This window comes from Dermacentor andersoni, chromosome 2, assembly GCF_023375885.2.
Source record: "Dermacentor andersoni chromosome 2, qqDerAnde1_hic_scaffold, whole genome shotgun sequence".
In the NCBI taxonomy this organism is placed as follows: Eukaryota; Metazoa; Arthropoda; class Arachnida; order Ixodida; family Ixodidae; genus Dermacentor; species Dermacentor andersoni.
The window spans coordinates 29,368,621-29,390,228 of NC_092815.1; the positions used below are offsets into that span (position 1 = coordinate 29,368,621).

Here is a 21,608-nt window from a genome sequence, read left to right on the forward strand (position 1 = left end):
ACCTTCCCGCGCTGGTTTGTTTCGGTCTTCTCAGTATCTATCGGTATTCGCATTCATTTCTGTTCTCCTGTTAGCTGCAGATGTATACAGGGTGTTTCACGTAACTTGAACCAAGGTTTAAAAAATAAGAGGTTAACCGTAGCTGAATGAAACTAATGACTTATGTTTCGCCGTCATGTGGCGCTCTTTAGAGTATCTTTTATAGCGCTATAGCGCAATATGCACCTATATAACCTATAGCGCCTTACGTGGCCTATATAAACACTCTGTGGTATCGTACCGGCTTCAGGATCGGTCCGGCTAACGGAACTCGGTGTAACGTTTCTTTGCTTCGTCGTCGCCGTCGTACGATCGTCGCCGCCGCCGTCATCGTCTCGCTGCTGTCGTCACACGCGCCCGCTTCATGCGCATGGCTGCTCGCCTTATACGCGAAAGCGTTGCCACATCTGGTAGCGCTTTGCGGAACCCCCAAACGGTGCCGTCCCTCTCCTCTCTTTCTTGCTTTTCATTGCCGAAACGCCTTCCCCCGCCAGTGTAAAATAGCAAACTGTGTGCGAGAAAAGCTTCGGTGATGAGGCGAAACACGACGTGAGCTCGGCCGCAGTGCGTCGCAATCAACGAACTCTGCGCGCAATATTTGCGAGCTCCACGAGAGAGCGCGCGAGTCGGCACGTTATAACGATGCACCGAATAGTATAGCAGCTGCGGCCCCTAGGTGAGCGCCGCTGCAGAATCGCGCATTGTTTTCGTGCCGCGTTGGTCCCGAGGTATATGGCAACGAGAAAACACCGTGCAGCTCGTTGCCGTGTCATACAGATGTGCAAATGCGCGTGCGGACGTTGCGGTGATTTACCGCAGTGCAGCTGCTCGTGGAATTCGTCAAGAGCTCACGCAACGGAGGCATGCAGATCGTATACCAGTTGGAAGAGTCTCTCGTTTTCCCCGTTGCACACACCATTCAGAGCGACTGGTTTGTGATAAGCACAATTGGCCGGCATACGTCTCCGAGGTCGCGCTGTCCGCGCCGCCGATCTAAACGCCATTACGAGGTCACTGGCCGTGTGAGCGCATACACGTCGGGCGTTCGCGTATTGCTCTGTTGTATTTCGTATCTCACTTCCGTGTGCACCATTTGTTCTATATTTTTTTTTTCATTTGCCCGAACCTGATACATGCTGTGGTTCGCTGTGACGAATCCGTATGCGATGTCTTCCTTTAAGTGGGGTCTACGTATGACTTGTCGCCCGATCGATGAATAAAGAGATGTCCGAACACGCCGCAGCGAAAGTGTGCAGGCAGGAAAGGATCCACCTCATCCAACCTGTAGTTTACGGTGTTAGTGTGGATATTAATCTGCCTGCTGCGTAGCCCTGACTGCACTTAGAGCTCGTGGCCTGTTTGTTTTATTTTATTTTGTTTTATTTATTTTATTCACTACCAGTCCCGGCACGGGGAAAGAAAATGTGAAAGAACTTCGAACGTAAAGTATACTCCTCGCTAAAGTATTTCCCATTTGTTTTGCACCGATAACAAATGCATAACGGTAACATGATAACAATAACGTACCTCTAACCTGCAATCCTAATTTGTTATTTATTTGGCGGTTTTGTTATTTTTCTTTCAGCTTCGACTTTCCATGGTTTCGCCGATAGACTCTTCACAAACACTCCTCCTTTTACCGACAGACACACAAGTGAATACACACTTGTTTTGCCAACACGCATAACAAGGAATTCACGTATAGATGGCACAATGCCTGCAGTTCCCTCTGTACTCCTTTTGAGGTCCTCTGTTTCGCTAGAATCTACTTATTTGCGGTAATGCACCGACTATAGTCCAGTAAGGCTTTGTTCTTATCTCTCTTGCCTCTTCGACCGGCAACGTTAGCGTTGCAGGAACTGCGAGGAAGGTAGCGGGAGGAGGGGGCAACAACGCTTTCGGTGCGAGCGAAGGTGCCCGAGATACCCGAAACGGGCCACTTCCTCTGCGATTCTCATTTCGCTGCAGCTTGGAGGACGCGTTTGATAATTGGCTCATTTTCGATGCGCGACCTCGATAGCTCGGGCCCTCGGCAACCGCGGCGCGGAGGTGAAGGACACACCCTCCCTCACTCCGTGGTCTTGCGAGACGCGTCACCGCGATGCGAAACCGATTGGGTTGTCGGCGCCTGCAGCGAGTCGGTCTGCTCGTCGACTGCTTGCGTCGCGGAAAACTTTTAGCGCAATTGTGCGGCGAACTTCTTTTGGGGCCGCTCCCCGCGGATGGGTGCTGCATCCTTGCCTGCGGGGATGACAGCACCACCGTGTGTACGGCTCGCCTGTATGATGGGAAACACCAGGTTTCTGCTTTGAGCCTGATATTTTTTTTGTCCCTACCGCCGAACAAAAATTAATTGAGGGGGCTGTAGTCTTAAGTTCTTGACCTATTCTTGAATATAAGCGGAGGAAAGCTTCTGGAAAGTTCTTAATTTGGTAAATATTGATTTGACCTAGGTGACGGTATTTTTTCTTTCTTCCTTTTTATTTTAATCACCTCGTGCGGAGTAAGCACACGCCTCCGGAAGGCGGCAGAGATACGCCAAATAACCACATGTGTCCCATTTGAAAAGGTGACGCACGTCGTGCCTCTGAAGAGCGAAACGGATGAGTGAGACGTGTATCGCGTTCTGATTGGGAGAACATACCAGCTTTTATTTTGTGCGCCTACACGGTTCCTACATATATATATACCGGGCAGGTGAAATGCGTTATATACTGCTAGACATGCTCACTCACGGACCCCAACATCGTTCTTGATTACGCAGCTCCCTACTTTGTGCGGGACTTGGGTAATTTGTTGCGATTAGACTCAAGATTGACTGCATTGTTAGAAGTTCCCGAGGTGCGATTCGGAGTTCAACGAAGAGCGTCGGCAGATCCGGCGGGGCAGTACATCATATAACGAGTACGAATGGCACCCATGCAGGGTTAGCAGAGTCGAAAGCGGCTCCTGGAAAGACCAGCGGACACATCAGGAACTATAAATGGTAAAAGCTCGCTCACACTATAGGCCGACCCGACACGACGATTTCGGTCTGCCGACTGCCCGCGACAACGTTTTATCCTTCGTGTCGGCGCCTCTGTCACTCTATACCGACGCCGACAATCAGCCGACGGTCGGCGGAGAGTTCGGCGTCGGTATACAGTGTGACAGAGGCGCCGACACGAAGGAAAAAAACGCTGTCGCAGGCAGTCGGCAGACCGAAATCCTCGTGCCGGGTCGGCCTATAGTGTGAGCGAGCCTTAAGACGTCCTTGCGTCATGCTTCAGAGCTAGGCAACAATTTTGCTTCCGCCAAGCACGGGCGTGTGTGAATTCGCTTTATCGAGGATCAACCACCGGATTCGTGCGTGCGTGCCAAACGAGCCGTCGATGCTTATCAATCGCACACTCCGTTTTCCCGTGACGCGGGTTCATCCTGGGAAAAACTTTTTTCCCTCATCGAGGAATAGCACTTTGTTTACGCGCCGTTCATGCATTAGTGGAGCAGTTCGAGCTGTGCGTGTGTTTCCCATTGAATTGTACTAGCATTGGCAAAAAACCAAAGCGAGAGAAGTTCTGAACATATACTACATGCGACAACGAAGTGGCTTTTTTCAACCACACTCTTAAACAAATGTACACGCTATGGGTCGTATCTTGCCACACAACAATAACCGTCATCTGTCTTGCTTGCGTTTTCTTTCTTGAAAACGCTGCGCTCGCTACTTTCCTGCCGAGAATGTTCTGTCATGCTGATAACGCGCACGCCGTTCGTGACTTGGAAGTCCCGGGCTCGCAGCGTTTAAGAAAAGGAATGCGGGCTAGTCAGATGATTATTGTTGATTGGCAAGATACGACCCAAAGGGTGTAATTTTGGTTAAGAGTGCATTGCGGCTGTGGAACGATCGCCGCACGCACGGTTGTATTGGTTTCCTCTTCCTTCCGCTGATGCGAGCCGGATTTATAGTATTCTATGGTGCAATGAAACGAACGAACGAACGAACGTTCGTACGTTCGTTCGTTCGTACGTACGTCGTCGTCGTCGTCGTCGTCGTCGTGGTGGTGGACACCGAGAGAATACCGCAGGATCGATGATACTGTTCCGTTCATCCTGTTTATGTAGCAACGTTGTTCTGACATCTTAGTTCGGCGCATATGTATATGCAATCAGGAAGGAATTGGCCACGAATCGGCTGACTAATACGAAATAGCCGTGGTCACGTATAGTGTGCATGGAAACGTGAGGAAGGGGGCAAAAATGAAGGAAGTGATCATCCAGGAAGGATATAAAGAAATATGAAAAAGAAAGGCGCAAGGGCATACAGCCTGCTGCCCGACGGCGTTGTCGTCCTCGTAGCGTGTTGTTGGCTGGGAATTTTCCCGACGCCCCGGTCGCCCGTGCCCGCGGAGAAGACAGCCATCGTTGTTGCGTCGTCGTGGATTGATGGAGGGCGACGCGCCGTCTCTGCCGATGCCTGTTGTCCGTGCCGTTCCTTCTACCCCACGGCGCGCGTCCTGTGCTGCGCGCAAGCGCTCTTCTGGCGTTCGCAACGGACAGACACACGCGCACACGTTGCCCTCCTCCCATGCACACGAACATGCACGCACGCACGTGGACTCGCGCACGCACTCGCTCGCACACAGCGCCCAACACAGCTCGCGACGGCCGCTGCTCCCACACCCGGGGCCATGCCCGTGGCTTCCGGCCGCCGTGCGCTAAGTACCGCCAGTGGGCCGGCCTCGGTGATTAGCCCTTGCACGCGTCGACAACTTGTTGCGCCCGCTCGCGTGGCAGCCGCGTGCCCCTCCGCCGCCGCAGGCGTGCGCGCGCTCCCGTGGCCGACAAGCCGACTGGACGAGCGCTCGCGGCGCCTGCGTCCCGTCCCACTGTTGCTGGGGTCACGCCGTACTGAGGTGTATCCATTCATGTGTGCACGGTCCGCTGTGATTACTCTGGCGTTGAGCACTGGATTCCTCGGCGGGGGTTTTAAATGGAGACTATACGCTTCTCCCGTGCAGAGTTGTTTTCCATCAAGTTGCTTTTCCACTCAGGTAGCTTAGAGGGCCGTGCTAAGAGTAGTAGTGTTACGACAGGTGGCTTTCTTCGGGCTTCCTTCCCGCGCAGAGCTGTAGTGTGGTTGTTCCTGCATTCCTGCGAGTTTGGGCCAGCGAACGGTATTTTGCCGCTGCGTGCTGACGCTTATCGGCGCTGTTGCACCTCGACACTGGTCCTTGTCAGGCACTCTAAAAGGGGGTAGTGGGATGTAAAGTGCTTTGAGAGCGTTAGAACCATCGAGACCAGCTGAGCAGCAGTGAGTGTCTGGAGCCTTTCGCGCTTCGAATGCGTACACGTGGACGCGAAAAACGTACGTCGGACACAACGGAAGCCGGCTGTGTGTACGCCGAACGAACGGGGTGGCCGCACCTTCGCCGACCGTGTATTCTTCCTCCGATGTGGAGTAGCCGTGGAGTGTGGTGACAGGCACCTGAGTGCTGCGAATGGGCCCGTGGCACGTGCGCAAATACACGCGGCCCCGTCCTCGCCCTCCTTTCTTTTCGTGGAAGGGGGCGAAGCGGTGCCGAAGAAAAGGTGCGGATTTTCTCGCTCGTAATGGCTCGAGTAATCTTGCGGGGCTGCACGGAGGAGCTCGCAGGGTGTTCGTCGGGCTGCTGCCTCAGAGCAGTGCGAGCACAAAGCCTGCGAAAGACGCGCACCGCACCGCACGCATGGAAACGCAAGAAGCGAGCAGTATAGCAGAGAGAGAGAGAAACGTTTACTTTTGACTTTTGTGAACGCAAATTTGCTGCGCTTCGAGTAAGTGCACGAGGTGGAGGAAGGAGGTCTGCGAGTGACAGCGACGTAATTTGATCGCGCCCAGATGAAGCTCGCGATAGAAACCTTATAGTTTTCGCAGCGCCGCGTCAACGGTGCCGCTAACAAGGGACTGGCCTTCAGGTGTGCTGCCTTCTCTCAAAGCCCGTCGTCGGTGCCCGTTCTTCGGAGAGCCCGTGCGGTCATGGTTGCCCGATAATTAAGTGAACATAATTGGCTTGCGATTAAATACACTTAGCGGCCTGGCATTCGGGCGAGTTAACGTGTCAGCGTCAGCTCTGCTCGCTAATACTGGTCAAACAGAAACATGAGCGTTTATTATCTGACACGTATTTCTTAGCTCAAGGACATAAAATGAGGGGTTGCGAAGAATTAAGGAGGAAAAAAAAGAACAATAATAAACAGGAATATCACGAAAAAGCAAGAAAGCAAATAAATGAGAGTGTGTCAGGGTCGCTTGCAGCATCCCCGAGGCATCCGTGAGGTAGCGGACTTTGAGGCGCGAGAAGAGCATGCTGTAGTGAAAGCATGGCATGAAAATAACGATAAGGAAAAAGAAAAGGAAGTTGCTGATGAGGTTTGTAGTGTAATGACAGTCCCTGTCGCGCTTATTCTATATAGCTGGCAGCAGAAAGGTGCCTCCCGTGTCCACTGCAGCCGCAGGTCGAAAATGCCTCGCCTGGTCGTTCGCTTTAATTGGTTGCTTGTTCCTAATTAGTCGCCTATTCTCGCTTACCTTTATATCGCAGCGGTCTTGGACATTAATGCGGGGAAACACGTTTTGCCTAATTACATCACCCGAGCCGCGATTTTGTAGCGACGCCTCCCTCTCCATTCTGTGCCATTATTATCATCTACCGTTCAAGGCCAGCTGATCCCGTTGATAACGCGGGCGGAGCGCCGCTCCGACCACTGACAAAGCGCCAAAAGCGCGCAAAACAAAAGCATAGGAAAAAAATGGCGTCATCGTCCATCGGTACAATACACTCTTAAACAAGTGTACATTCTTTCGGGTGTATTTTTTGCCACACAACGATAATCGTCATCTGCCTTGCTTGCGTTTCCTTTCTTGAAAACGCCGCGCCCGCTACTTTCCTGTCGAGAATGCTCTGTCATGCTGATAACGCGCATGCCGTTCGTGACTTGGAAGTACCGGGCTGGCAGCGTTAAAGAAAGGAAATGCAGACAAGACAGATGACGATTGTTGTGTGGCAAGATACGACCCAAAGGGTGTAACTTTGCTTCAGAGTGTACACTCTTAGACAAAGTTACACCCTTTGGGGTGTATCTCTGCCACACAACAATAATCGTCATCTGCCTTGCTTGCGCGTTTCCTTTCTTGAAAACGCCGCGCCCGCTACATTCCTGTCGGGAAGGCTATGTCATGCTGATAACGCGCATGCCGTTCGTTACAGGAAAGTACCGGGCTCGCCGCGTTAAGGAAAAAAGAAATATGGGGTTTTACGTGCCAAAACCACTTTCTGATTATGAGGCACGCCGTAGTGGAGGACTCCGGAAATTTCGACCACCTGGGGTTTTTTAACGTGCACCTAAATCTAAGTACACAGGGTGTTTTCGCATTTCGCCCCCATCGAAATGCGGCCGCCGTGGCCGGGATACGATCCGGCGACCTCGTGCTCAGCAGCCCAACACCATAGCCACTGAGCAACCACGGCGGGTGCGTTAAAGAAAGGAAATGCGGACAAGATAGATTACTATTATCGTTGTGTGGCAAAAGGGTGTAATTTTACTTAAGTGTGTAGATGGCCCGAACAGTGCCGCGGTATACCGGCAGTCTCGGCCGCTGTGAATTGGGTGCTCCGTCATTCGAAGTTATTCGGTCATACCGCGTTTCCTAAACTTCGCTTAAAGCTGTGGACATTCTCGGGTACCTTGCTGGGGCGAAGGTGGGTTAATTGACGTGCCACCATTGAAATGATTATGAAACACGTCTTCATCCATCTCTTTTCCAAAGGCTGTTTGAAATGGCTATAATCGGACTTAAAAAAAGGTGCTGATTGAAAAGGTTGTTTATGTCGCGTTGCCCGCAGGTCTTTTCTTTGTTAAAATGAATGATTGGGGGGGGGGGGGGGGTGCAAGTTGGCGATCCGTCATGGATAGTGCACAAATGCAGACAAGGTCTGAAAAAAAAGTGTAGACAGCGACGAAGCGCTTCGTTCGCCCTTCCGCCTTTCAGCCCTTGGAAATATAGAGCGCCTCCGTAAGTCCGCGCGCACCCTCGTGCGTATTTGTGCGCCAGCCGACAAGTTATTTTGTCGTTGCCATGAAAAGGTGGCGCTCAGTTTTGTTGCACATGGGTGACGCGACGGTCAGCAGATCCCCTTCCTCTCTCCGAACCCCCGCGCGCGCTGTCCGCCTGCGTCGTCTGGGATTTCAAACAGGGGCCTTCAGGGGGCCTGTACAGGGACTTGCGCAACTGGCATACACGATTGAGGAGTTGCGCCGTCACCGGTGTCTACCAGCGTCCCGGCTTACCTTCCTCGCAACGTGGACGCGGCTTCGCACATAGCCAAGCCGCGCACTGTGCACGCACCTGAGGCAACAGCTTTACGCGCACACCTATAGGCGGCGGGATCAGAACTTTTCACGGAGGGAAATTAAGCGTGAAGCAAACTGTTACTCTCACAAGAGGAACTTCCAGCATTCCAACACTCCCGTTGTTATAGCAGAGTATATCCAGAGCATAGCAGAGTATAGCAGAGAAGAACTGTATATCCGGCCTCCATTCGCGCTGCGCACTTTCTCTACGACGTCGTGTACTCATTCGCGCGCATATTTGTTTTGTTCCGTTAAGGCCGAGCCGTGCGTCTGGGCACGTGCGTAGCCACGCATGGCTGCGCGAGAGAGCGCGCTGCTCGAAATAGACCGGCTCGCAGAGTTGCGCAAGTGCCCGTCCCGCGGAGCGCATCTCTCTGTAGCTTCGCCTACGCTTCGGGTCCACGGATGCTGTTGTGCCGGCTACAGCGCTGGCCGTGGTAAGGGTGCGAAACGCGTCTGGATTCATCTTTCTTGTGAACCCTGACCGAGGAGCTGAAGGTCTGAAGCTGAAGGTGAAAAATGAAAATGAATATATTCGAGGAACCGGCGTTGTGACGTAAGTACTTGTCTGAAGAGACGGTCCACACAAGCTCTGAGCTGCGCAGCAGGTGCCTCTTCGAGCGGCCAGGTGACCCGATCGGTGTTTCTGCCCTGACGAAACCCGCTTCCGCATATTGCATGGAAACAGCAGCGGAGTGAACCTTGAAGTTCTCTCCTGCGAGGCACAAATGTGTGAATTACTTGCTCCGCGCCCAAATCATTGCCTCTCTGAGAGCACGAGAAAACCTATTTCCACTCTTTTCTTATTTTAACCTTTCTTCTTCTTCACTGATTCCCCTCCCACCTCCTGCCGCCCGTTTGATCTCTCGCCTTTTCTTTACACACTATCCTTTTTTTTTTTAGTACCCTATCTTTTCTTGAGCAGGCAGGCCTTGTGCTCCTCCTGGTGGTAGTTGCCAGTTTCTCCTATTTGTGACCATTTTTTAGTATTAGAGGCAAAGAAAGCTTCGCTTATATATATATATTATATATATATACATAATTCGTTCTACGAGGCAAAAGTTCAGCAGTGGAATGCCAGGCCACCTGGTGGCCTATATTGCGGACGAATCTTTCCAAACTGTCTCGGGCCTTACTAAACATACCAGGTTGGAGGGCTTGCTACTGACAGGATTCAGTTGTGCAATTACAATAAGTACCCTAAAATAGTAATTAAGTAATCATAAAGCAGTTAATACTTTTGCTAATAACTCTACCTCGTAATTTATTGTTCAGCCTATGTTGGCCTATACAGGTCAGCGAGCTTTAGAGGCAAGAAATCGATTTACGTCGCCGCTGGCTTTTCAGAAAAATACGTTCGAATAAGTCACAGAAAAAAAGAGGATTGTAGAAAACATGCGTATCAAGCCATCGCGACGGTGTGTTTAGACGGGGACGATCTGCAAAAGCGATCGTGCGCTTTGATTTAGCTGTCCGTTAAAGAACTCTGGGTGGCCAGAATTAATCCTCGGAGCCCTGCAGTGTCCCCTTATAGGCAGCCCACCCTGTAGCGTTTGGACGTGAAGGTCCATCAATTAGGCTGTTTTGTACGCACCTGCTTAGCTCACACTCTAAACAGAAATATAGAAGATGAAGTGCTTTCCCGGCCTTCTCGCGCATACAGTTCTCGGCTCTCGCTGCAAATCGCAGTTATTCCCCAGTTTCGTCAAGGGAGGCGACTCATTCGTCGGGGCTATACATGCACTCTCACGGACGCGAATGCCGCGTTAATGCTCCATCGTAGCGTGCCGAGCCTCGTCCTGCAAGCGTGAAGCGCCGTTTTCGTCGGTTTTCCGCCTCTCGTTAAAGCTGTTCTGCAGATCGCTTCGTTCCTTGTGCGAGTGCCGATGCAAGCCATGTGTGACACTCATCGCGCAAAACTGCGGAATTCCCGCGGCGAGTCCGAGATTTGCTGTACTTACTATGCGAGCGTGCTTTAATTTGCTTCTTCGTCAATTACACCCGCCAGATTTCTATGGGAACGTTTTCTTTTACGTTCCCTAGCACCGGAGTAGGTTGTCACCCGCTCGCCGTTGGCTTCGGGTAGTTTTTTTTAATCTGTTTTTGCTCGCAGGTTCCGCGAAGGCAGCCCTGTACTTGTTGCGTAAAGCATTGGTTACGTGACTGAGGTGCTAAATCCGGGTGCTCCCAAGAAGTTTGTGTAAGGATGCGTAGGGTTGCTTCGAAGGTCCCTTTCGTGTCGGTACGTACGGACAGCGCGGAGTGCACGAGCGTCGCTGTTTGCAACCTCATTGACGTCACTGGAGCCGTCAGTGCGCTGCAGCTTGAGCGTGGCCCAATAAAGCGCATCAGCTGCAATAGTTGTGGCTTCGTTGCTGTTCTCGCTCTACTTTTCTATGCGTATCATGTCATGAAGATAGAGTGATAACATTATCGTCGCGTTATCCATAGAAACTATACAGAGCAGACTGACTAAAGCGATGAATGCCGCCTAACACGTTATGGAGAAATCGAAGATGTGCACCTCGAGGGAGACGGTATAGGAAGGCTCTTGTCTTTGCGCTGCCGGTTTGGCGAATGCATTCGCTCAGCGAGTGTTCGTGTATGTGGCATTTCGGGCGCAGGTGTCTGAATGTTTGGGCCGATTAATTACGCGCGTTTGGGCGAGCCGAATATGCTCATACTAGTAGATCACGTGTGCAAAGATTTGTGAATAGTGTCCTTATTTACCTCTTCTCTTCGTTTGCGCGTGCATGTGTGCGTCCATCCATACTGCATTGCTTTAGTGCTGCTCCTCATCAACCCCAACACTCCCTTCTCTTTCTTACACGATCGTCTCTTTCTTTATGGGTCACAAACTGTAGCCCGGTGCCAGACGCAGTGTTCGCATTGTTAGCGCTCTCCCTTCTCCTCCCCCGATCCCGTCCCGTACTTCGCCAGCGCACCCCTTTCACCGCCCGTCTCCGTCGCACACGAGGCGCGGCCCCGGGCCCCGTCTCGCAGGAGCGCGATAGATCGCGAGAGGCGCAGAAGCTGCTGGCACAGCCGACACGCCGACACCCACGGCCGCCACAACAGCAGCAGCAGTCGACGCCACGCACTGCGCCTCGGCCGGCGCGTTTCACTGGCAGCCGTTGTCACCATGGGGCGGCCGGCCGGTTGTTGCTCAACGGGGTACTACGAGCCGCTCCGCCAAGGGCCTTTCCTTTCACTGGCGTTTCTGCGGGGGACACACCACTCTTGGCGCCCCCTCGTTCACTCCCCCCTGGTGGTGGTGGTGGCGAGAGTCGTCGTCGCGAGGATGGAGAGGCCCCTCCTCCTCCCTTCCCCGCCGTCCTCGCGCCCGCGTGGCGCTGTGCGGCCGTGCGCACGCACGGCACAAGCGCGCGTCCTCCTCCTCTCCATTCGATTTCCCCGCGGGTGCAAGCGGGCCCGTGTGCGCGCGCGAGAGAGAGAGAGATGGAGAGAGAGAGAGAGCCTTAATTCCTTCGCTCGAAGGCACTACGCCAGCGTCGCGCTTAGCGTAACGCGGACGCCCGCCGCCCCTCAGACGACACCGTCGCGCGCTCAACGCAGACCCTTCCGAGTCGCGCCGGTCGCGGCTACCTTTTATTTTTTGCTCGCACCCTCGGGAGAGCAGGGAGAGACACGAACCGCATCAGCGGAGCGCTCTGAATCGTCGCCGCCGAGCTTCGTCGTTTCCCGCGCCGCCTACAACGCCACGCCAGCTGGTTTTGCAACTGCTGCAGTGATTTTTCGGTGTGTCTGTTTGTGTGGGTGGCGCAGTGCCTGCGGCCGTGTATACGTGCGCGTAACCTGTCGCCGCGTAAACTTCCATCGCGCGGTGGATGTGTGCCGGGCTCGTTTCAAATAAACGGCCCGGTGTTGTTCAGCGTGTGGTTTCGCGGCGCTCTTTCCGGTACAGTGTTCCTTATCAGTGCGTATTAATTGTGTGTTTGTGTGCTCGGGATTGAACTGAACGACCCGAAGTTTACCTTGCCAGTGCCGAACCTTGGTTCAGACAGCCGCGAAAGATCGGTAACCGTGGAATACGTCCAGCCACAAGCCGCCGAAGTCGTCGTCGCCCCAGCAGCGCCGAGAACCGGCGGGAACTGCAGCCATGTCTATACGCTTACCGAGGTTAGAACGCAGTTTTTTTTAATTAGCGCCATTTATTTGTTTCGCTTACTTATAGCTTGCATCGTCTGCTCTCGTGCTCGTCTGTATATGGGGCTGAGCTAGGAACGAACTGACTTTCGTCGCACGACAGTATACTTACTCGAAAATATATTCTTGATGTTCACACGAAGTGACATAGAGCGCCGACTTTTTCCGGAGTTTGGAGTGCTCCGTGCTATCCTATAACCGCGACACTCTATGGTGTTAGGCTGCTGAGCACGAGGTCGCGGGATCGAATCCCGGCCACGGCGGCCGCATTTCGACGGGAGCGAAATGCGAAAACACCCGTGTACTTATATTTAGGTGCACGTTAAAGAACATCAGGTGGTCGAAATTTCCGGAGTCCTCCACTACGGCGTGCCTCATAATCAGAAAGTGGTTTTGGCACGTGAAACCCCATAATTTAATTTTTTTTTTTTTAAACCGCGACACTTCCAGGTTGCTTTTTGTCTTCTCTATGCATTTTGAGCCTTCAGCTATAAGGTATCCAACTCTGCTAAAACATTACAATGCAGATAACGGACACCTGCCTGATTAAGCGAATCCAAAATTTCTTGATGCCACTGCCGTAATTTTTTGCCTGACAAGAGCTCTCCGGGCTTGACTGTCGACGCTGTTCGGGCCGGTAAACATGTTTACCCGCTTGGTTTGCTGCTCGTCGTGCCTGCTGAGCGGGTGCTAAGTGTTCTGCTGTCGTCGCTGAATGCCCCCCTCACGACGAGTCGATTTATTGCCCAATATTTATTTATGGGATACCGTGGCGCCTCAGGCAGTTGGAGCAGTAACTGCCTCCGCAACCCTTCCAGCCCTCGCTTTTGTCCCTTCTACGTTTATAACCCGTGGCAATGATAAAGAATAAGAAATTTAGCCAGTCACTTTGTGCCTGACCGTTTCCTGTCAGACATGGAGATCTTCAGTTCACCCACCACCGCTACCATTATTATTATTATTATTATTATTATTATTATTATTATTATTATTATTATGATTATTATTATTATTATTATTATTATTATTATTATTATTATTATTATATGTACATGCTGCGCTTTAATTCTAGCAGACTAAGCACCGAGGGCTAGACCAAGGGATAGAGAATGTCACGACATCTTAACTTCAAGCGAGACGACAACATATAAATTGAATCCATGACAACGATCAAGAGACTTCACGGCAAATAAATAACACAACACCAAGCACGTATCGTCTCTGACAGAGCAGACGTGTGACATAATGCGATGTCATGAGCACAAGTACTGCATTTGTAACATTACAGGCCGGGTGTGTGTTTTCTTATGGACCAGGAAAGGCGGAAGGACGTCGATAGAGAAAGGAAAATCTTGAAATAAATCTGGTTTGTACGCGCTGAAGGGCACTTGTCGTCGATGCGGATTTCTCCCCCTGTAGAGCGCGAATAGAAAGCTTGCCAGTGTGAGCGCGTTTGCCGTGCCGTCGGTAGGCATGTTCCAGTTTGAACGCGATCGTCGAGGCTATGCGTACCCTTTGTGAGACTGTGACAACGACGATCGCAGAAAAATAAAACACAACGCGATCAGATGAGCTTCGGAGGTTGGACTGCTTATAATCTGGTAATATTAAACGTGCTTGTGTATGCATCTGCGAAAATGAACCAAATGCAACCAACTGCAGTGGGGGGGCGTACATCGTATTACTGACGCGGACGCGGTGAGCTCCATTGAGGAAACGAAACTTAACCTATCAAAATGACACATCAGTAGGCGGTCCGAAAAAAAGAAAAGAAGCAAATGGCATGGCGTGTCACTAGATGCCGTTTTTTTACTGTTCTGGTTATCGTGCAAACAAAAGACAAACGTTGTGTAAGCGCAATAGTGTATAGGTGCAGGAGAAAATAAAGGCCACGCTTTGCTTTCTTAAATTTCGCGCTGAAATCGTAGCAGTGCCAGCTTTTTATTATTATTATTTTTTTTTCTTGCGGGAAGGCCAGGCCTGAGGGGGCATACCGCCTTTCGCCTTCCTTCCTCGGTGTGTAGCCTATAAACAGAAATACTCATTCTTCTTCAGCACGTCCTTGCGACGTCATAGACTTTAAAGCACGTTTTTGTGTTTGAACTGTCCTGTCGCAAGAATAGTTCTCGACTATAACTAGGTCGCGTCTCAGGTTTCTTTAGAATGCAACGTAGTGTTAGTCAACATAGCTAGTTAATTATCAACAATTAACTGGGTATGAGTAGACGCTGTCAAAAAATATGACGTCACGAACTTAAAGGCGGCGTCGCCAGCCGTCGTTCTTTTTCTCTTTTTCTTATATTTTGCCTTTTCTGGCATACCGGGACTTCGTCTCTCGTGCCGTAAGAACGGCCGTTTTGCTACTGCAGGAGCGTGCACATGTAAGTTAGTTACGGCATGTTGGATTTGTCGTTTCAAAACGCTTTCAGAGCTCTCTGGTGGTCGTGTGCAAGGGCAATGAAGCTATATTCAGTTCATTTCATTTTCTTTTTATTGCTACTCTAGCAATACAAAGGACATATTACACATTCAAAGGACACATCGGTTGTGTCGGTGCTATAGGGGCGTGTTCATTGCCGCGACAAGGCTTAGTGTACTTTGTTGAACGGCTTCTGAAGCTTCGAAGGTGTGCTCGAAACGACCGCTCGAATGACTGCCAGTAATATTCCTCTTCAATGTCCCTTTGAGGGTATACACGGCAGGCGCATTTGCGGAGCTTGCGAGCGTACTCGATCTTCCCTGGAGTTGTCGTCGCGGAGCAGCTTCGAAGCATTTTTGACAAAGATCCTATGTTGTTTGAGCCTTGAAAAGTGCCCGCCAGCTATGGTGTTGCGTAGCTTACTCAAGCACGAGATCGCGGGTCGGATTTATATTGAGGAGAAATGCAAAAACGCTCGTGCATATACTTAGATTTAGGAGCTTCCTAAGGAACACCAAGTGGTAAGAAAAAAAAAAAGAAATCAAAGCTCCTTTCATAAATAAAGCTGGTTGAACGCGAAGCTTTTCCCCAATGCAAACTCAATCGAAGTCCAAAGCCAACGACCACGCAACGAACCCAATAAATGCTGAGCGACCCGATGCTATGCATATGTGATTTGATTGCTTGTTTAGGATTGTATTTTCCAGATTCTAAGACGAGCCCGTGTTCACGCGCACTTGCTGTCTCTGATAAGCAGGGGAGCTTAGCTAATCGCGACAGGGGTGGTATTATGCTTAGCAGACGCAACTTGCGCTTCCAGTGAACTTTGTGCGCGTGCGCTACTGTTGCTGAGCTCGTCGCTTCGCGCTGTTATCAGACACTGCCCGGCCGGCCAGTCGTCGCTGGTGCGGTACTGCGAATGTAAACTGTAGTGTTCTACGTAGATGTGGAAGTTGGCTTTCCTGCAGCGCGTTTTCTGCGCTCACGGACGAATCAATGAGACATAGAAAGCTTCGCTTTAAAGTTATCCCGAAACACTTCGCTACGGCGTTCATAACCCACTTGCGCAAGCAGTAGGCCTTGTCGGCGCTGTGATTTTTCCACAGAATTTTAGGGGGAAGTTTGACGGTTACCTCTTTATTCTCACAGTTCAGCCTTTTGACCTCCGGTGCTAGAAGAATTCGCCGTGATACAGACACAGCACGCTTCTTAACGAATAGTTGTCCTACATCTCGCTAGTAGCTACTACTACTGGCATGCTTTGCGGCGCCGGTGGCGTAACTAAAATCGTCGTGCAATTGCTCTGCCGAGGTTTGAAAAGTTCTGGGTTCGCTTAGTCATCAGGTTTCGTTACAGTATACGTAGACTGGCACCCACTGAGCGCGAGCCATTTACGATAAGCCTCGAACTGATCGCTGCAGGGACTGCGAGAGGCAAGGACAAAGCAGTGGAATATTTTGTCGCAGTTTCCAAGGCTTAACGAAGCGGTGGCAGAGGTGAGAAGAAGAAAAAAAACTAAGAAAGGAAGAGAAGAAAAAGGAGAAAGGATAAATGGTTTATTCCAGCCGTTTACTTAGCTCTAGATGTCGACGACTGCGCAGCTGCACCATATATACCTAACTCCGCTCTTTGCCTCGTTTTTATTCCCCCTATATCTGCCTGCTTAAGAGTAACCCTGCTTTCCTAATTGGGCGCTTGGCTCACTGTGTAGAAGTGCTATAGCGCGCCACGAATGCTGCATCAGGGCACCGCCGCTGAAACTGCGTCGTCGCGCGACGCGAGGCTAATACGCGAGACGGGTCCGCTCGTTCCCTTGGCGACGTGCGAGTAATTAAGGATGAAGTCCCCGCGCGGCCGCCATCCGAGTGGCACACGCTCCGGTCTGCTCCCTCCTCTCTGGAGGTGTGCCTCTCTCATTCTTTTTTTTTCTTTTCTCTTTTTTTTTTTTACGTGCGGTGTGTTTCCACCTGTCGCGACTTCGCGCTCTGTTGCCTTGCGAACCCCCGAAGGCGCTGGATTCGACAACATGCTGTGCGTTTTAGGCAGGTGAATCTATAAGTGGAAGAACCAGGTGGAAAGTTTCGAGGTAATGCGCTTCCGGCTACTTCGTTTCAGATGTGTCCGAGTAGAATAAACTGAGGAGAAGGAAACCCAGGTGGCTCTGTACAACAACAGTTTCACCTGTGCTACAATTGGTTAGAGGCAACACGACAGCCATGTGCGTTGCCTCTTCTTTACACTGTCTGTAACTTTATAGTCTGTACGCTGGAATAAGGCTGTGTACAAACACTGACGCTCTCATTCTCGTCGTCGAGTAATATATTAATGAACATTGGACCCAAAAAAAGTAAACGAGAAAGAAAGGACTGAGTACAGATAATGCAGTGTGTGCATGATAGCTTCATTCTGCACCGGTGGGCATCAATACCGTTTTCTTGAAATTCTGACACAACACAGCAGCAGACATCATAATCACTTATTTTTTGCTGATACTTGTGCAGCTCCCGTCGTTTTCCATTTCGTTTTATTCTCACCGATAGCCACCTACATTTTTTTTTTCACCGTAGCTGATTGCCGAGATTTAGATTGAGAGAGAAAAAGAGAGATCGGGGGGGGGGGGGGAGAAAGCAATAGCTGGTTACAGGTGGGAGGGGTAACCCAAAGTGTTGAATTATCAATAAATGGGGGGGGGGGCGGGGGGGGGCGATTTGAGTGTCTCAGGACAACACCTGCTCTGTGAGGGACTCCCGAGAGAGAGAGAGAGAGTACCTTGATTATTCTTTTCTATCGGGATTCACTTAACGTGCGCATAGAAATGAAGTGCACTAAGTTCTTGCTTCCCGCCCTCGTCAGACGAAGCTGGGAATCCAACCGGCGACCTCGGGCTCAGCAGAACGCGCCTGCTACTGCTTAAGCAAGTGCGACTGGTTTTAGCGGGAAAAGCGTTCGGTTGTTTATACCCTACGGTGGGGGAGAAAAATGAGAGAGGGTGCGCAGGGATGATGTGACAACACGCCCGCGCGAGAACAGTGTCGCGCAGCCAAAGGCGCTCGCACAGGCCAGTCGGTCTCAAAAAGAAGCGCCTTCAACGCCCAGTGATTGCTTACTAATTACTTGCCAGTCTTCCGGACTGAACTTTTCTTTGCCTTACCACATTTGACCACTTGAGGTTGTGAACTTGTCGATGTGCCTGTATGTTTTATTCGTGCAAGGATCTGGTGGAAAGAGTACCCAGGAGATCGACATTTAATGTGAGCGACGCTTGCAGTCGCCATCGCCAGTGCAGAGTTTAAATAAACGTGCTGCAAAACTAGAAGCACAGACAAGCGCGTGTACGGCGCCACATCAACGCCAGAGAGAGACACCCGAGTTCGGCTGGCTATTCGGTTGCGATGCTCAGTACATTAGACTGGACCCGTCGATGCGTTTTATGTGGGTCACCGGCAAGGGCCGCGCTCTTGTACAAGGTCCAACTTATCGTTATGTAGGAAGGGCGTTCATTGTCTCCGCCTTCGTTTGATCGCACCCGAATTCTTCGCTTACAGCTGTATACAAAATGCTTTCGGCTTGCCACGAATTGCGTGGCTTGAACGACTTTATTGCCCACCGTTTGTTGCGTAAGTCGATAACTTCTTGAACAGCTCTTGCGATTTGAACAAAGGGATGGCTGAGACAAGCGCATGGCCTGACAGCTACACATACGCGGCGCCCGTGTATAGCTTCCAGCCCTGCCTAAACCTCGGCTTCACAGCACAGCGCGAGCCTCACCCCTCCTGCGTAGGCGTTGGTGGATCGCGCGCAGCGCGACCTTTACGCCCGCGGCTTTTTGCACCGATAACGCGTGCTGGAAGGCTTTCTCTCCGAAGGGTTTTGCGGGATGCAGTTTTACATCCCGAGGATCGAATTCGCGAGAAAGCGGCCGCCTTACGACCATTACGCAATCGTTTCCCGATCTGCCTGTGTTAAGCATAAATGATCCATTGCAGTTCCTGCAGGCTGCCGTGAACAGTCGAGTCGTGTTATATATATATTTCCTTTTCACAACTTTAGCTGCCCCAGTTTTACGGTCGCTGCGGGGAAAGCGGCCTCCGGCGTGTCTGCAGGAATATATCCCGTCACGGACGCGTCTTAAGTGCCTCGCCGCGAAATCTGGGCATTTGTGTCTGTATAGTTCGCAAAAGCACGATCGGAAACTTGTGCGCCCGTGGGGATCGTTTATTATTTCGCTTCGGACAGGAAGGCCACAACGTTTCGCGGTGGCTGAGTTGCCGCATTGTTCCACTTGTATATATATATATATATAAATATATATATATATATATATATATATATATATATATATATATATATATATATATATATATGCACGCGGTCGCGGCTGCGACCTCCAGACGCGTCGATGCTCGCGTGGATTATCAAGCACGAAGCGCCCGCGTGCGGATATATTTTCGTGTTATGAGTTCCTGAGGAGGCACGGTATTCGGTGCGTGCCTGAGAAGACCGAAGTCGAACGTGACGAGTGTCGAAGGCGCCGATAACTCAGTCTTTCAAGTCCATCTCGCGCCCCGGCAAGTTAATTAAAGCGTGAGATTGCGACGACAGCCGACGGTCTAAATTTATCGCTGGTCTTCATTATACGGCGTTTTTCATTAGCCACGGTGCAGTTCTCAGATGAGAAATCGATCACTGGAAGGAAGTTATATAAATAGCTCAGAGGTCGCCCGCAGAGACTGAACGTTGCGGAAAATCCGCCTACATGGCTCAGTGGCTTTGTTCGGCCTTCAGCTGCTGCTGCAGCACATGTGCTCAGCATCTCTGGCCGTGAACCAAACGATCGACCTTGCAAGGTCGAGGGTTTGGTTCACGGCCATAGATGCATCATTTCCATGGGGGAGAGTACGAAACGTTGGCGTACCGAGACTTCGGTGCACGTTAAAGAAAGAACCCGATGCGACCAAAATTATTCTGGTATACATCCACTATAACATACCTGCAACCGCCGTCACTTTTGCTTTTAATACGTTGAACTCCGTGAATCAAATCACATCGCGGAGTGTAATCTTGCTTTTGCCGCGAGCGCGAATATATCATGTGCAAACGCATTAGTGCCAAGTGCGCTTTAATTAGATCATGGCCGCCGAAGACGCGCGCTCCGTGCATGAATAGGGCGAACGGGACCACAATTTGAAAAGGTACATATAGTATACGTGTACGAATCTCTCTGTACTTATCACCTTCACCTTACTTTCGTGCTTTCTCAACATCGCACAAAAGCGGGCTTGTGCGACCATCTGTGACTATTAATGCAATTTCTGTAGGACCACTCACGTTAGCGAATTCACCGCAATTTCCTTCTTTCCTTCCCTCCTCTCTCTCTCTCCCTGTTATCTTTGTTCCCCTTTCCCGTTCCCCCGGTGTAGGGTAGCCAACCGGACGTGATTCTGGTTAACCTCCCTGCCTTCCTCCTCAACATCGCCCTTCCATCTACTATAGTAGCAGTCCACAGAGCTTCGCCCGGCAGACCTCTCCGTAAGGTCTCTGGAAACCTGAGTGCCACCTCATCTGAGGGGCCTTGCTCAGCCACACTTGAAGCCACTACGAAATAAAGTGGGGCTTATAGGCTCACACGCTTTAGAATTCAAGGCCTTTGCCGTGCGAGAGGTGCAGGGCTCTGTTGGCTTCTGTACATGTGCCTATACATGTGGCTGTACGGGAGCTCACAGTCCCGGACGATGTTGGCGACTCCTTCAATATCGCCATTTTCTCACACGCTTGCGCAGAGCACGCCACGCACGACTGAAAGACATCGCTGCGAACGATTCCACGCTGTGTTGGCTTGCAGAACCACCAATCTTATGGCGCGCAGCTTCCTATGAAAACAACTCACGATAGTCTGGCTGTTCTTGAGGCGTTATAGGAAAAAAATCATGATGCGTGGGTCTGCATGACTTTTTACACTGACAACAGGTGCAATCACTGTTTATTCAAAGCTCAGCGGTGCGGAGAAGGGTGTGTCTGTCTGTTTTCTTTCTTTCTTTAGTATGCATCCAATATCCAAAACAGATACACATGAATTGTTTGGACCCATAGCCAGAAGGCTAGTGTCGGATCCAATACAGACCATGGTACAAGGGTAAGCAGACAAAAACGGCAATGGTTGGCAAGATTATCTATGCTAGGAAAGACTATATATGATAGGAACAAAGTAGCAGCGGTTCACAAAGGTTTGTGGCCAAGCAGGAATGTCTTAAATGAAAGTGCGAAATTTCTTTAAATTTTTATATCCTTAGGAATTCCATTCCAGATTTGGGGACCATTAAATTCGATCAGCCGTCGACCATAAGTGCCGTGACGTGGTGGGAGGTTATAATTGTGGTGGCTTGCAGCTCTCGTGGTTCTGGTGGGTTATCTGAAGAGGCCTAAGGGAAGTGGATCATCAGACAATATACAGTACTATGTACTATTGCTGCAGTTTTCAGTATGTATACAGAGTTTAAAGGTAGCAATCTCAGCGATTTGAATAAAGACTCAGCTGAGTCTGTGCACTTCGCGAACGTGACGATCCTAATTGCTCGTTTTTGCATGCGGACAACTGGTTTGTGAAAAGCGA

The 21,608-nt window shown here is 50.7% G+C and overlaps 1 protein-coding gene across 2 annotated transcripts in view; it reads left to right on the top strand.

Annotated features, from left to right (window-relative positions):
* The window catches only part of Ndae1 (Na[+]-driven anion exchanger 1), a 255,774-nt gene that overhangs the window by 28,526 nt on the left and 205,640 nt on the right, over positions 1 to 21,608 (top strand). The window contains exon 1 of one of the 2 annotated variants that reach the window (XM_050189587.3): positions 12,017 to 12,552. The exons of the other annotated variant lie outside the window; for it this stretch is intronic. Within the exon in view, the coding sequence (XP_050045544.2) occupies positions 12,533 to 12,552 (20 nt within the window). The 5' untranslated portion in view covers positions 12,017 to 12,532. Of the gene's footprint in view, positions 1 to 12,016; positions 12,553 to 21,608 lie in introns of those variants that run through there. 2 annotated transcript variants of the gene reach the window in all.